The sequence below is a fragment of the Panthera onca genome, chromosome B3, assembly GCF_046562875.1.
Source record: "Panthera onca isolate mPanOnc1 chromosome B3, mPanOnc1 haplotype 2, whole genome shotgun sequence".
Taxonomy (NCBI): Eukaryota; Metazoa; Chordata; class Mammalia; order Carnivora; family Felidae; genus Panthera; species Panthera onca.
Genome location: NC_138344.1, coordinates 68,185,966 through 68,199,175, shown reverse-complemented (window position 1 = coordinate 68,199,175; position 13,210 = coordinate 68,185,966). Strand labels below are relative to the sequence as shown.

The 13,210-nt window shown below is 39.4% G+C and overlaps 1 protein-coding gene across 8 annotated transcripts in view; it reads left to right on the top strand.

The window, feature by feature from the left end:
• FMN1 (formin 1) overlaps positions 1-13,210 on the top strand; it is a 425,066-nt gene that overhangs the window by 260,565 nt on the left and 151,291 nt on the right. For all 8 annotated transcript variants that reach the window (XM_078448455.2, XM_078448453.2, XM_078448448.2 and 5 more), the window contains one exon: positions 3,816-3,903. In XM_078448455.2, coding sequence (XP_078304581.2) covers positions 3,816-3,903 — 88 coding nt within the window. The remainder of the gene's footprint in view (positions 1-3,815; positions 3,904-13,210) is intronic.

Here is a 13,210-nt window from a genome sequence, read left to right as displayed (position 1 = left end):
AAAGAAATTAAAGGCACAATTGAATGTAAAGATATTCTGTGCTTATGGATTAGAAGAATTAATATTGTCAAAATGTCTGTACTACCCAAAGAAATCTACAGATTCAATGCAATCCCTATCAAAATTTCAATGTCATTTTTCACAGAAATAGAAAAAATAATCCTAAAATGTGTGTATAGAACCACAAAAGACCTCAAATAGCCAGTGCAATCTTGAGAAAGAAAAACAAAGCCGAAGTGATTTTTTTTTTTTTAGATAACTAAACTCTACAGACTTCACAAGGGCAAGGACTTGATCTATCTCAAGCACCTCCATATCCTCAGGGTCCAAAGCAGTGCCAGGCACATAGAATATTCACAGAATATATACATATACATACATATATATGTGTATACACATATATATGTATGTATATGTATATATATTCGTGTGTGTGTATATATATATTTGTGTGTATATATATATATATTTGTGTGTGTGTGTGTGTGTGTGTATATATATATATATATATATATTTAGAGAGAGAGATAGGGGAGAGAGAGAGAGAGTATGTGCAGGGAAAAGGGGCAGAGAGAGAGAGAGAGAGAGAGAAAATCCCAAGCAGACTTCAGGTTCAGCACAGAGCCTGACACGGGGCTCAATTCTACAACTCTGGGATCATGATCTGAGCCGAAATCAAGAGTTGGTTGCTCAACTGACTGACTGAGCTACCTAGGTGCCCACAAATCATTTCACGTTAAATTTGTGTTCTCAACCTAAGAAAAAGCCAGAAATTGCTTTAAAAAAAAAATTTTTTTTTAACGTTTATTCGTTTTTGAGGCAGAGAGAGACAGAGCATGAACAGGGGAGGGTCAGAGAGAGGGAATCACAGAGTCCGAAACAGGCTCCAGGCTCTGAGCTGTTAGCACAGAGCCCAATGCAGGGTTCGAACCCATGGACCGCGAGATCATGACCTGAGCTGAAGCCGGCCACTCAATGGACTGAGCCACCCAGGCGCCCCGAAATTGCTTTTTTAAAGAAAATATTTGAGGGGCACCTGGGTGGCTCAGTCAGTTAAGCATCTGACTTCAGCTCAGGTCATGATCTCATGGCTCGTGAATTCAAGCCCTGTGTAGGGCTCTATGCTGATAGCTCAAAGCCTGCAGCCTGCTTTGGGTTCTGTGTCTTCCTCTCTCTCTTTATGTCCATCCCCAATGTGTGCTCTTTCTCTCTCTCTGTCAAGAATAAATAAACATGGGGCACCTGGACGGCTCAGTTGGTTAAGCCTCCGACTTCGGCTCAGGTCATGATCTTGCTGTTTCTGAGTTAGAGCCCCGCATCAGGCTCTGTGCTGACAGCTTGGAGCCTGGAGCCTGCTTCAGATTCTGTGTCTCATTCTTTCTCTGCTCCTCCCTTGATTTTGCGTGTGCTCTCTCTCTCTCTCTCTCTCTCTCTCTCTCTCTCTCTCAAAAATGAATAGACATTTAGAAAAAAAATAAACATTAAAAAAGTTTTTAAAAAAAGAAAATATTGATTAGATATAATCTCTTTTGTTTTTGTATATAAAAAAATTAAAAAGACCAACTACCTACCTTCCTAATTCCTTTAAAAACTCTTGAAATTCTGTGTCTCCCAGGAATCTTTCTCTAAGACTATTGAAATTATTAAACACATTGGACTGAAAAATCAAATTTCCTTTTATTCGGATAAAATCTTGGTATTTACTATATTTTAGGTCTAATAGTTACATAAAAGTAGCCATTCTGAGAAGGGAGAGGAAATATGAGGTTTGGCAATAATTGATTGAGGATCAGCTGATAAATCGGTAATTAGACAATCTTGGAACAAACTCCTTTTGTTCCTTATTGCTCAACCAGCAGGTAACTCAGTCGGTCCAGGGCCAATATAAATGCAGGTGCTTGTTGCTGTCTGTGTCTTCATTATATTTTGGTAAATTTATAAGTACCTAAGTGGGAGGGGAAACACAGCTGTTTCATTTAATTTGTATTTGGTCCAGCAAAGTGCATTAAAAAAAAAAGCTTATGATTTGGTGATGTTTGGTGTGCATTTTCTATTGGTTTTTGTAGCTGTGTCACATGAGAGAAAAGATCTCCCGCCCCCCACCCCCTACCCCCTTAGTCGTGACTGTGTGATATGTTAGAAGGAACTGATTTGGCTGACTAGTTTTAAAGAAGACAAAACTATGAAGAGCTTTCTCTTCAGAATTGGCAGTGAGGTGTTTGGAGTTTATAAAAAGAGTGTAAAGTTTTGATATATATTATTATTAAAAAGCAATTTTAAGCAATTTAAAATTAAGGCTTGGGGCGCCTGGGTGGCTCAGTCGCTTAAGCGTCCGACTTTGGCTCAGGTCATGATCTTGCGGTCCGTGAGTTCTAGCCCCGCGTCGGGCTCTGTGCTGACAGCTCAGAGCCTGGAGCCTGCTTCATATTCTGTGTCTCCCTCTCTCTGACCCTCCCCTGTTCATGCTCTGTCTCTCCCTGTCTCAAAAATAAATAAACGTTAAAAAAAAATTAAAAAAATAAAATAAAATAAAATTAAGGCTTAATGTACAAAGTATTACATTGTTAATAAATTTCATATATTGAAAAAATAAAAAGTAAAAATGTAGGAATACTATGTAAATTAGTACAATGCAGGGAGAATTAAATAATGAACATAAAGCATTTATAAAAGTGTAAAAAAAAATAAAAAAATAAAGTGATTCTAAAAAAGTATTACATTGTTTATATTAAAAATAGCACAAGAAGAGGAAATTTTATTTAAATCTATGTTAAGAATATATTATACGAGGTGCTTTACAGATATTATGCAAGTTTTAGAATCAATATACAAAAAAAAATGTAGTCAAGCCCTATCCCTGAGGAAGAAATTAAACTCCTCCTAGAGGGTAAGTCACTTTTCCAAGGCCATTATCACTTTTTTTTTTTTAATTTTTTTTTTTAACATTTATTTATTTTTGAGACAGAGAGAGACAGAGCATGAACAGGGGAGGGGCAGAGAGAGAGGGAGACACAAAATCTGAAACAGGCTCCAGGCTTTGAGCTGTCAGCACAGAGCCCGACGCGGGGCTTGAACTCACGGACCATGAGATCATGACCTGAGCTGAAGTCGGACGCTTGACCGACCAAGCCACCCAGGCGCCCCAAGGCCATTATCACTTTTAAACAGCTAACCAGCTGAGTTGAAATCCCACTGATCTTCCCTCTAAACCACTAGGCAGATGACACAGCCAAGAAGATTAAAGGCTATTGAAGTGACCTAAGAAGTTGCAATGTGGAAATATGCCAATGATAAGTAGAAAAGCTGGATATAAAATTACACATATATTGCAATAACAGTTTAGTTAGTTAAGTGTTTGAATAAAAAGATCTGAGTATAAGATCATAAAGATTTTAGCGCTTGTGTTAGACTAGCAGAGTTTGGGGTGGTGTTTTTCCTTTATTTTCTAAAATAGCTATAGTTAGGGGCACCTGTGTACCCACTCTTGCTTTAGGTTCAGGTCATGATCTCACAATTTGTGAGGTCTCAGGCTCCGCGCTGACAGTGTGGAGCTTACTTGGGATTCTCCTTCCTTCTCCCTCTTTCTCTGCCTCTCCCCCACTTCCACACATGTGCTCTCTCGCTCTCAAAATAAATAAATATTTTTTAAAAATCTACAGTTGTGGATAAGTCACTTTAGTATTAAAATCTTGTTAAAATAGAGTGTAGCATCAGTTTAATTCATCAAAGTATCTAAAAATCTTAATGTTTTTGGTATGCTTCTGAAAGATTGCACAGATATCTGAGTGTGTATTAACTTTGTTTTTAAATTCCAGATCATCAAGTTATTGGATGGAAAGCGATCTCAAACTGTGGGAATCTTGATATCTAGTTTGCATTTAGAAATGAAGGATATCCAGCAGGGTAAGTCTTCGCTGTTGCTTTTTTCCAACTTTAAAATTTTTCAGCATTTTATTGTGAAAAGTTTTAAATGTATAAATTATTAGAATGCCATATAATAAATCCCATGTACTCAGTACCCAGCTACAAAACTACCAGTTCATTCCTGTTTCATCTGAAGTACGCTCTCTCACCAGCTGGACAATTGTAAAGTCATCCCAGCCATTTACAATTCATCTGTTAAAAATGTCAGAACACTGATAAAAGTTAAGAGATGCTTTTTCAAGCATAATTCTAGTGCCATTATTGTGCATTTAAAAACATTTATGATAATTTCTCAGTATTATCATATATGTAATTCTAATTTCCCTGACTCTATACATGCTAATTCATCCATTTGTTTACAATTAGTTTGAATGAGGACGCAGACAAATTTCATGCATTGCCTTTGCTGTGTCCCTCAGTTTTCTTTTAATCTAGAAGTTTCTGCACTCCATCGTATTTCTTTTTTTCCTTTGTAATTATTATTGTTATTATTTTTTAAGAAATCAGGTCATTTGTCCTGTGGATTTTCCCACATTTTAGATGTTCTGATTGCATTGCCGTGTTCTCATTTATTACATTTTTCTGTACCCATGTGGTTCCTGTAAATTGTTAGTTTGATCTAGAGACTTCATCTGAGTAGGGTGACACTCACTTCGTGAGTGCTCTCGTATATTATATCAAGAAATACATAATATCTATTTGTTTATGTTGTTAGTGGGATTCATGATTTCATTAGAAGTGCAAAATAATTATAATGCTAACTCCATCAATTCTTCATTAGCTGGAATACTTCTGTGGAGGAACACTTTTCCTCTTCATGCACTTGGCTACGTCATTGTTTTTTAATCCCTTCTTTTTTTTCAAATGGTATTATTTCAACTTGGTTATCTTTGGCATAATTTAAAATATGACCTTTAAAAAGAGGAAATATTACTTCCATCTATTTTTCTTCGTCTCTAGAAAAGTAGACCAAAACCCATCTTACCTTTTTGAAATCTGTGTTTTGCATGTAAACAACACTCCCCTTTCTCAGTAATCATTTAAATGTAATCTTTATTTTGACATGTCATTGATAATATTTTCTGAATAGTAATCTCTCGTAGATGGTTTCAGTAGAATTTAGCATGGGTTTAGCGGTGGAGGCAATTTCAAACCACATTGTCCTTCAGGTCTCAGTCTTTGTTACCTCACAAACGTTTGTTTCACTCTGGTGCACCGCAGAAGGCTCCCAGAGGTCCCGAACCAAAAGACACTCAAAATATACACACGAGTTCTCCTCTCAAAGGAGTTTTGCTTTATTGCAAACATTAAAAATTCCACATAAAGCTAAAAATATTCTGAATTGGATGATAGTCATAGTATTCAAATGAACTATTTGTAATATTTAAGCTTAATTAAGTAGAAATAAATACATAAGTGTGAATATTAAACCTCAGAAAATGTTGCAGGAGTGGATTTGAATCTGGACAGGGGTAGCTAAAGGGGTCCACCATCACAATTAGAAAGGGATTCTTTAGTGATTTTAGGGGTTAGATCTTCTAGAAGAATTGAGTTTCATTTCAAACCAGGAAACTGTCATGCTAGTGAAAAAGTGGAACAGATAAATCAGCAGGAAAGTTTATAGCCATTTGTCAAAGAGACTGAGTTTTTTATGTAGTCTGAATTTGGAAAGGAATTCTCCAGATCTAGCGGCAGAGTCTTATCCTCAACAACAGTATTCTTCCTAAGTTTGGTGAAAATCAGTTCTGCTTGGTTTCATCATGATGATGTGTGGCGCTGTGGATATGAATCTTTACAATGGCGGCAGCATCTTAGACTTTATTCAGTTCTTTTTAGGCACATCCTGCTGTGGTATATCAGATGGCCGTATGATGAGAGTCATTCCAGCCATGTGGTATTCCATTTACCAACTCCGGACTATAAACCTTCTTTCCATGGCACTTCAGCCTTGTTGGAGTGAACGCTCATTGTGAGTTAGATAAGAGATGAGTTCACCCATACCTTTTCCAGTATTCTACTCTAGATGAGAACATGCTTACCTGAAGCACTAGCAAACTTACATGTTAGTGTTAGAAATGGCACTTGTAGCATCATAGATTTCTAGCACTTGTGGGCACCATTTTAGTCCTTTCTCCTTTTTCAAGCACCTCCATTCCCCACCACAGAGTTGGCTCCTAAGTTCTTAAAAAAAAAAAAAAATCACCTCTATTCCATGTCTTCATTTAGTAATGCATTCCAGATGAACATAACCCGAGCTTAATTTTTCTTTAGAACCATTTGACTGACACTGGCATCTGAAGGTCACTTAGGAGCCCGAGCTGTGTCAGTTACATTTCATTCTGAGTCTGTGTCTGGTCGTGAATGGAATGCACTTGGCCTTGTGTTGTCATCCTGATGAAAGGACTCCCTGTGCTGATGTTGGCCCACAATGCGTGTTTTAATGTGAGAGGGGCTGCAGTGAGATCTGATTGGGGCTGGCCAGCTGGCAGCCAGGCAAGGTCGCACAACACATCAGCCCTGGTGAAATGACCACAATTAAGAGGCCATCCTTCAGCCTTTGGTCATATATTCATCTTTGTCAGTGCACAAAGACAGATGCACTAACTCGCATTTTCCAAACTCACAAGATGCTGATGTATAAACCAAAAAGTGAGAGGATACACTTAGAGAACAGACTTTTCCTTTGTCATGATGAAAATGTTTCTCACCGCTGATCATTAATACCTCCTTATCACTTGCCTCTCCTTGGCATTGTATCTTTGTTTATGCTCTTTCTCCCCTAACTGGGATCACAGGTTGGTCACCTTGATAATGGTTTAGGTACATCCATTCACAATTACCTCCCATAGATGGATAATCCAGTATTTCCTGGTTCAAGTCTTAAAAAACAACCTTGTCTTCCTCGTTTCTAAGGGTGATTGCTTCTCTGTTGTCCAGTAGACACTGCCTTTGATACATACTCAAGAAGTGGGATTTTGAGGCTCTGTACCTCCAGGTCCTACAGATAGCAAGTTTGCTCCTTTATGTCATGTTGTTTTTCTTTTCTAAGAATTTCTCTGATAATAAAGCTTTGTTTACAACTCATTGGGCTAATGTAGCACATATAAAGCCATTCAATATTTAAAATTTTAAGTTAATTAAGAAAAATAGACCAAACCTTAGAATAGATGGAATCAGAATGTCATATATTCATTTTGGTGCATTCGGGCAAAAACTTCCTTCCTTCCTGCCTTCCTACCTTCCTGCCTTCCTGCCTCCCTGCCTCCCCTCCCTCAGTAAACATGGATTGAATACCAGTTGTTGTTGTTGTTGTTGTTGTTGTTGTTGTTGTTGTTGTTGAAGAATATAAATTATTGTCAAATTGGCTTCCATACAACACCCAGGGCTCATCCTGACAAGTTGAATGCCAGTTTTGTATCAGGCACCATGACAGCCACAGCACACAAGATCCAGACTCGAACATTCTCAGGAGTGCACAGGATAGTGGGAGAGATGTGCATAGCAGCCCAAGTGGACAATAGAGCTGCTTACGAAATAACAGCGTAGCATCCAGACTCCTGTAAAACTCGAGCCTTAATGGACAGAACAGTGGTCATCACACAGAGAAGCTTTTCCAACTAAGGAAAGAAGGCATGCAAGGAGGAGGTCCTGCTGGAATCTATGGATCCTATGTGAATGCGGGTTGTTTCAGGCCTTGGGGCTAGAAAGGCAAACAGCGTCCAGAACAGGAGGAGCCCTGAATATCGTCATATCATCATGCAAAATTGGGATATTATCTCATCAGTAACAGGGAGACAGGATTTAAGAGTTTCAGTCCCGTGATCTAATTTTGAATACAGAACCACCTCTCAGGCTGTGGGAGATGGGCTTGCAAGGCCTTGCGTGCTGTGGCCTCAGCTGGTCCCTCTTACTTTCCTTGGCTGTTCTTGTTCCCCGCCTCACTGCACGCTAACCACAACAGAACTCTTTGATTGCTTAAAATGGCCAAGTTCTTTTCTTCTTCTGTGTCTTTGAAGGCATAGCACTTTTTGAGTGAGCCACATTGCACATTCCCTATGTTTGAAATGCTTTTCTGCCCCACCATAGCTAGCTTCTTTCCTTTGCTAGGTTTTGGCATATAGAATCTCCCTCAGAGACCCTCCCTTCAATTGAAGCTACCCTAAGTTAATTCTCTTATATTCTACACAGCTCTCAAGACTTCATTTGTTCATTTACTGATGTTTTCATTTACATCTACCATCAGAGTGTAAGTTCTGAGATGGAGATTGCTCAGTGATGTGTCCCTAGCACCTTGAAAATGTGCCTGGCACCTGAATGATGATCATCCAGTGTCTGCTGAATGGGTAAATAGAAATCATCCTGAAGGTGGATAAATCTGCTAGAAAGGGATTGCGGGGCTTCTGGGTGGCTCAGTCGGTTGAGCATCTGACTTGGGCTCAGGTCATGATCTCATAGGTTGTGAGTTCAAGCTCCACGTCGGCCTCTGTGCTGACAGCTCAGAGCCTGGAGCCTGCTTTAGATTCTGTGTCTCCTGCTCTCTCCGCCCCTCCACTGCTCACACTCTCTCAAAAATAAATAAACATTAAAAAAATTAAAAAATCTGTTGGAAAAGGATTGTGATGATTGAGATAATAAATGGTGAAGGCCAGAACTAAGGTGTTAACTATAGAAATGTATGGAGACCACATACAGGGGCTATTTGGAGAGAGAATTGCTTCATTTAGCCACATCAGAGGCAATCTGTGACGGAGAAGTCGTATATGTACGTTGGATTTCTGGCTTCAACAGGAATGTATATAAGTACCAAAACATAAACTGGAAATACAGAAGAAAAAGTGTAGGTAGAAGCAGAAAGATCAATTCGGTTTTAGATGATCTGAGTCCGAAATGACTGGAGACACTGAAGCTATTGTATTCACCTAGCGTCTGAAAACTCTAGTCTAATGCTAAGTAGATAGGGCTATGTTGGAGATACGATGTCTCCAAAAAGGGAACCACCTTTATCGCTTTCTCTCTACCCAAGATGGTATTGGACATCTTGGAGAAAGCTGGGTCTCTAAACTGACTGAAGTTTAAAGCAGTGCATGACTAAAGGCAGGACCTTGGTTGTGGGGGAAGAATGGCTTCAGGAGACTGACCATAATACCCACAGCACTTGTATTTGGTCCAGGAGGGACTCTGAATAAGTGATTTACTTCTTGCTGGCTTTCCATCTGCTAAACTGGATGACTTGTGTTTAGAAGCATTTTGGCATCCTTGGACGCAGTGACTGCCTACATGATTGCAAATTAGTGTTTTCATTCCACGTTAGTGATTTCCTCTCATTCTTTTCCCAGGGGAGATGGAAAATTGCTGTTGACTGTTCTTGACATAAACCTCTGTATGCCTTGCAACACACTAGGTGCCAGAAACCTCTTGGCATTCATTTGGAATTTCCCGTACACTCACAATTTATATTTATAATATTTAATCTAACATCAAAATAAAACATTTTTCAGTTCAGTTCTTACCAGTCCAGAATCTCAGTTTGGGAATTCAGTTGCATCAAAGACTATCTTTCTGTTTACGAATCTCAAATCAAAATGTGGGAGGACGCCAGTTAGTTATATGCCCAGAATCTAAGACCCAGATCTGAGAATGCCCACTGGACTTTGCTCCCTTTTACCTATTAATTTCTAGAAATCTCTGTCCATGTTTATGCCAGGTGTCTAAAACATAATTTTACCAGGCATCTGAAATTCACCATGAATTGCCTAGGATTTTCCTGGGGAACATTCTAATTCTAGCCTGGAAGACCCTTTACTGAAGGCAGGTGGTCTCCAAATTTTTTATTGTGCACTCTACCAGTAAAAAGTTTCAGAACACGCTTCTTAAGCTCTGTTTTCTAAAACATGTATATCATATAAATGTGTGACAGAACTAATATCCACATTATAAAACAAATGCCAAAATGTGAATTAAGGTGAGATTCATATTATTTTTAAATGTCTTGCTAATTTCTCTGGCTTTGGGTTCTCATTGGCTAATATCTCAAGACTCAGTATAAAAATAGGGATGGACTCATTATTAACAATAGTGTATTTAAACCCATGCTTCAAATAGTCCCTTGATAAATTCTGTTATAATATATGGGGGTCAGTGTCTTGGCAAATCTGACTCAACTGTCCTTGCTTTTAACTCATTGCATGACTGGTGGAGAACTTGTACTGTCAGTCAGAGTGTCTGCTCTGCCATTTTCTTATTGTTGATGGATTATTTTGGGGGGTTTCTCTGCAGGAACCTTCTTTTTTTTAACTTTTTTTAAACATTTATTCTTTTTTTGAGACATGGAGACAGAGTGTGAGCAGGGAAGGGGAAGAAAGAGGGGGAGACACAGAAGGCCCTGAGCTGTCAGCAAAGAGCCTGATGCAGGGCTCGAACTCACGAACTGTGAGATCATGACCTGGAGCCAAAGTCGGACCCTTAACTGACTAAGCCACCCAGGTGCCCCATCTGCAGGAACCTTCTGAAGCCAACTTGTTTATTTTGTCCAGTTTAGCTAAAACCAGATTGTAGAATCATAATACTTCATTTAAGTGGGCCCCCCAAAACCACAGTATATTGAAAGTAAAAGAACAAGTAAGGATGCCACATAAGAAGGAGTTTACCCACCAAAGGTGACATGTGATCCCGAGCTGCTGACATACTGAATGAAGGTGCCAGGGTCAGTCAACTTACTGAATATTAAAAGACCTCAATTTTTAAAATGATCTCTGGGTGAATGGAAACAATAGGCCTAATACTTCCCTTCCCTTTCCCACCTTCTTCTTCCTCTGAGTCTGAAACACCTGAGCAGCAGGGTTCCCACCCACCCCTTTCTAAACCACTGTACATTCCTTCACTCACAGAGCTGAGTCCTGAAAGCAGAGGGTGGCATTTCTTTGTACTTTACCTTCAGGCAACTGGCTGAGACCATCCAATCTGCTCGGAATGTAATTTTGGCTTAAAAGAACCAGAACTAATGGAAGAACAGAAGCAGCTTAACCCAAACTGTTTCTCATTCCACTGCCCTACGGAGAATAGAATGGAGGAAGGAGGGGAGGTTTTGTGAATTCTGCGCCTGTGTCCTTCTTTGAGGTTTGAACCATGGACAATTTTAATTACACCTATAAAATGGTACCTTGGGCACCTTCGGGCATAGTACATGCCTGAACTTAGGTGAGAATTGGGAGTTTTGCTTTATAAGACTGAGTGATTTTGAGTTTTGGCAATAGACAAGCGTCCCTTTTGGGACAGTCCTTTCTTCTACCGCCCAGCCAGCTCCCGCCGACTATGTCATTTACACTTGCCTTCTCTTTCCATCAAAGCCCAAATTAAGGTCTGTACCAACTAGTATGACACATTAGCAGGCATTTGGTGATGTAGGTAAGACTGTAAGTATAGGCCCTTGATAGTTCTTGTTCTTTATGGGACTGGAGGCAAATTTTGTTTGTGTTTCTTCATTCTTTGTGCCTTTGCTGTTCCTTTTAGTCTGTTCCAGCATGCAATTGTTAATATCTTTAAAAAAAGATAAGACTTTATATTACTCTAGCTTGTATTTTCTTTTTATATTTATATTTTCTTTTAAGACAATGGCTTTTCAAGTTCCTCAGTTCTAGTTTTTAGAAATTTTTTGCTCTGACTTTGACTGCAATACTGATGATTTTGAATAACTGCAAGTAGTTCGCAAAGATTGAAGTTAGACTGTTTTCTTATGTATATTGCGATAGCATATTAGGACTGTATTAAATATTAGTGATTATTAAATAACGGTGAGTTTATGGTTGTGTATAAGACACAAACAGAATTTTTGTAGCATGAGGCATATCTGGTTCCCACCGGGAGGCTGTTGATTAATGTAAAAAAAAAAAGCACGTAATGCTATTTAGAGACCACAGTGTTTGTGTAGACTGTCGTGGGGAGTTGGCTCACTGATTTTTTTGTTTGTTTTTTAAGATGGTAAGGATTTTAGGTGGAGGGATTATTTATAGCCTAGCACTTATAAAGGATAAAAGAAGCATAATCCTAGTCCAGTAAATTTGATTATGGAACTGAGCTTGGGAAATCAAGCTGTCTGACCTCGTGCCTTAGTTTCACCATCTGTAAAACTAGGTCCAGCAGCAGCACCCACCTCACACTTAGAATAATGCCTGGTACACAGGAAATTCCCGATAAATGCAGCTGTTCATTTATTAAGTATAACTGTTTAGGTAGTAAGGTCTGCCTAGACAAAGATTATTTTAAGCTTTAGTAATCGGTGCCTTTAGCATTTCATCTGGAAAGACGCATAGAGCTAGGCTTTGTGCGTCCCTATATCTGCCCAGGTGTGCCTGGTGCCAGAGGTGGAATGTAGTGGTCAGTAGGGAAAAGTGAGGCATATTGAGAAAAGGTTGTAGGAGATCTATGACCATGGCAAAGAGACCTGGTTACAGACCTCTTCAGTGGGGGCAGGCTCTCCCCCCCGACTCCACACTTCAATCTGCCTGGCCCCCTTTTCACCTCTTGCCAAGTTTTATCCTGAATTTGGTCTTCCCTCTCCATGACGGCCTTGTCATTATGAGGTGAGCCTGTGGGGAGATGTTCCTGCTGGACCTTTCCTCAGCTCTCGGATGCTACCCCTGCCTCATCCATGACCCCACATCCTTGCCTTTTCTTTGGTAGAGGTCAGGGTAGTTGGTTTGTGGGAGTTTTGAGGGGTCTGTTAGCTGAGAGTTTTAAAAACCCAATGCCTTCTATGATATGGTCCCCATTTCATTCTCTTTCCCTTACAAGTTGAATATTTATTAAGCCGTAGAAATATCAGTAATTTGGACCAAACAGCTAAGTTTTATGCTGGCCATTTGGAAGTTAATGTTGTTAAGAAAATAATTTCTATTAGTAGAGCCAAATAATCCTATTAATCTTTGTTTTCGTGGGCTGAGAATAAATCTGCAAACAACTTGCAAACAATTATTAAACACCCACTTTGTGCAAGGTGTTCATGTCAACCACTTACTGAAGGAAACAGAACAAGGCATAAACTGGGCAGCATAGAGGTGATTTTTAAAATCAACATCAGCCAAATCCTAGTAAGCTACCCCAGCTCTATCTGTCTGTGGCATCTTCCACACCTTGGATGACCAGATTTACTTTGGCTAATCTAACAGACCGAGGCGTGTGCCTTTCCTACCTCAGTCTTCCATGTGTTTCTTGCCCAAAGGTGTTCCTTCAGTCAAAAAGAACAGCTCCTTTAAGTAACTGCTTGTGTTTTACTAATTAGAAGCCCTTC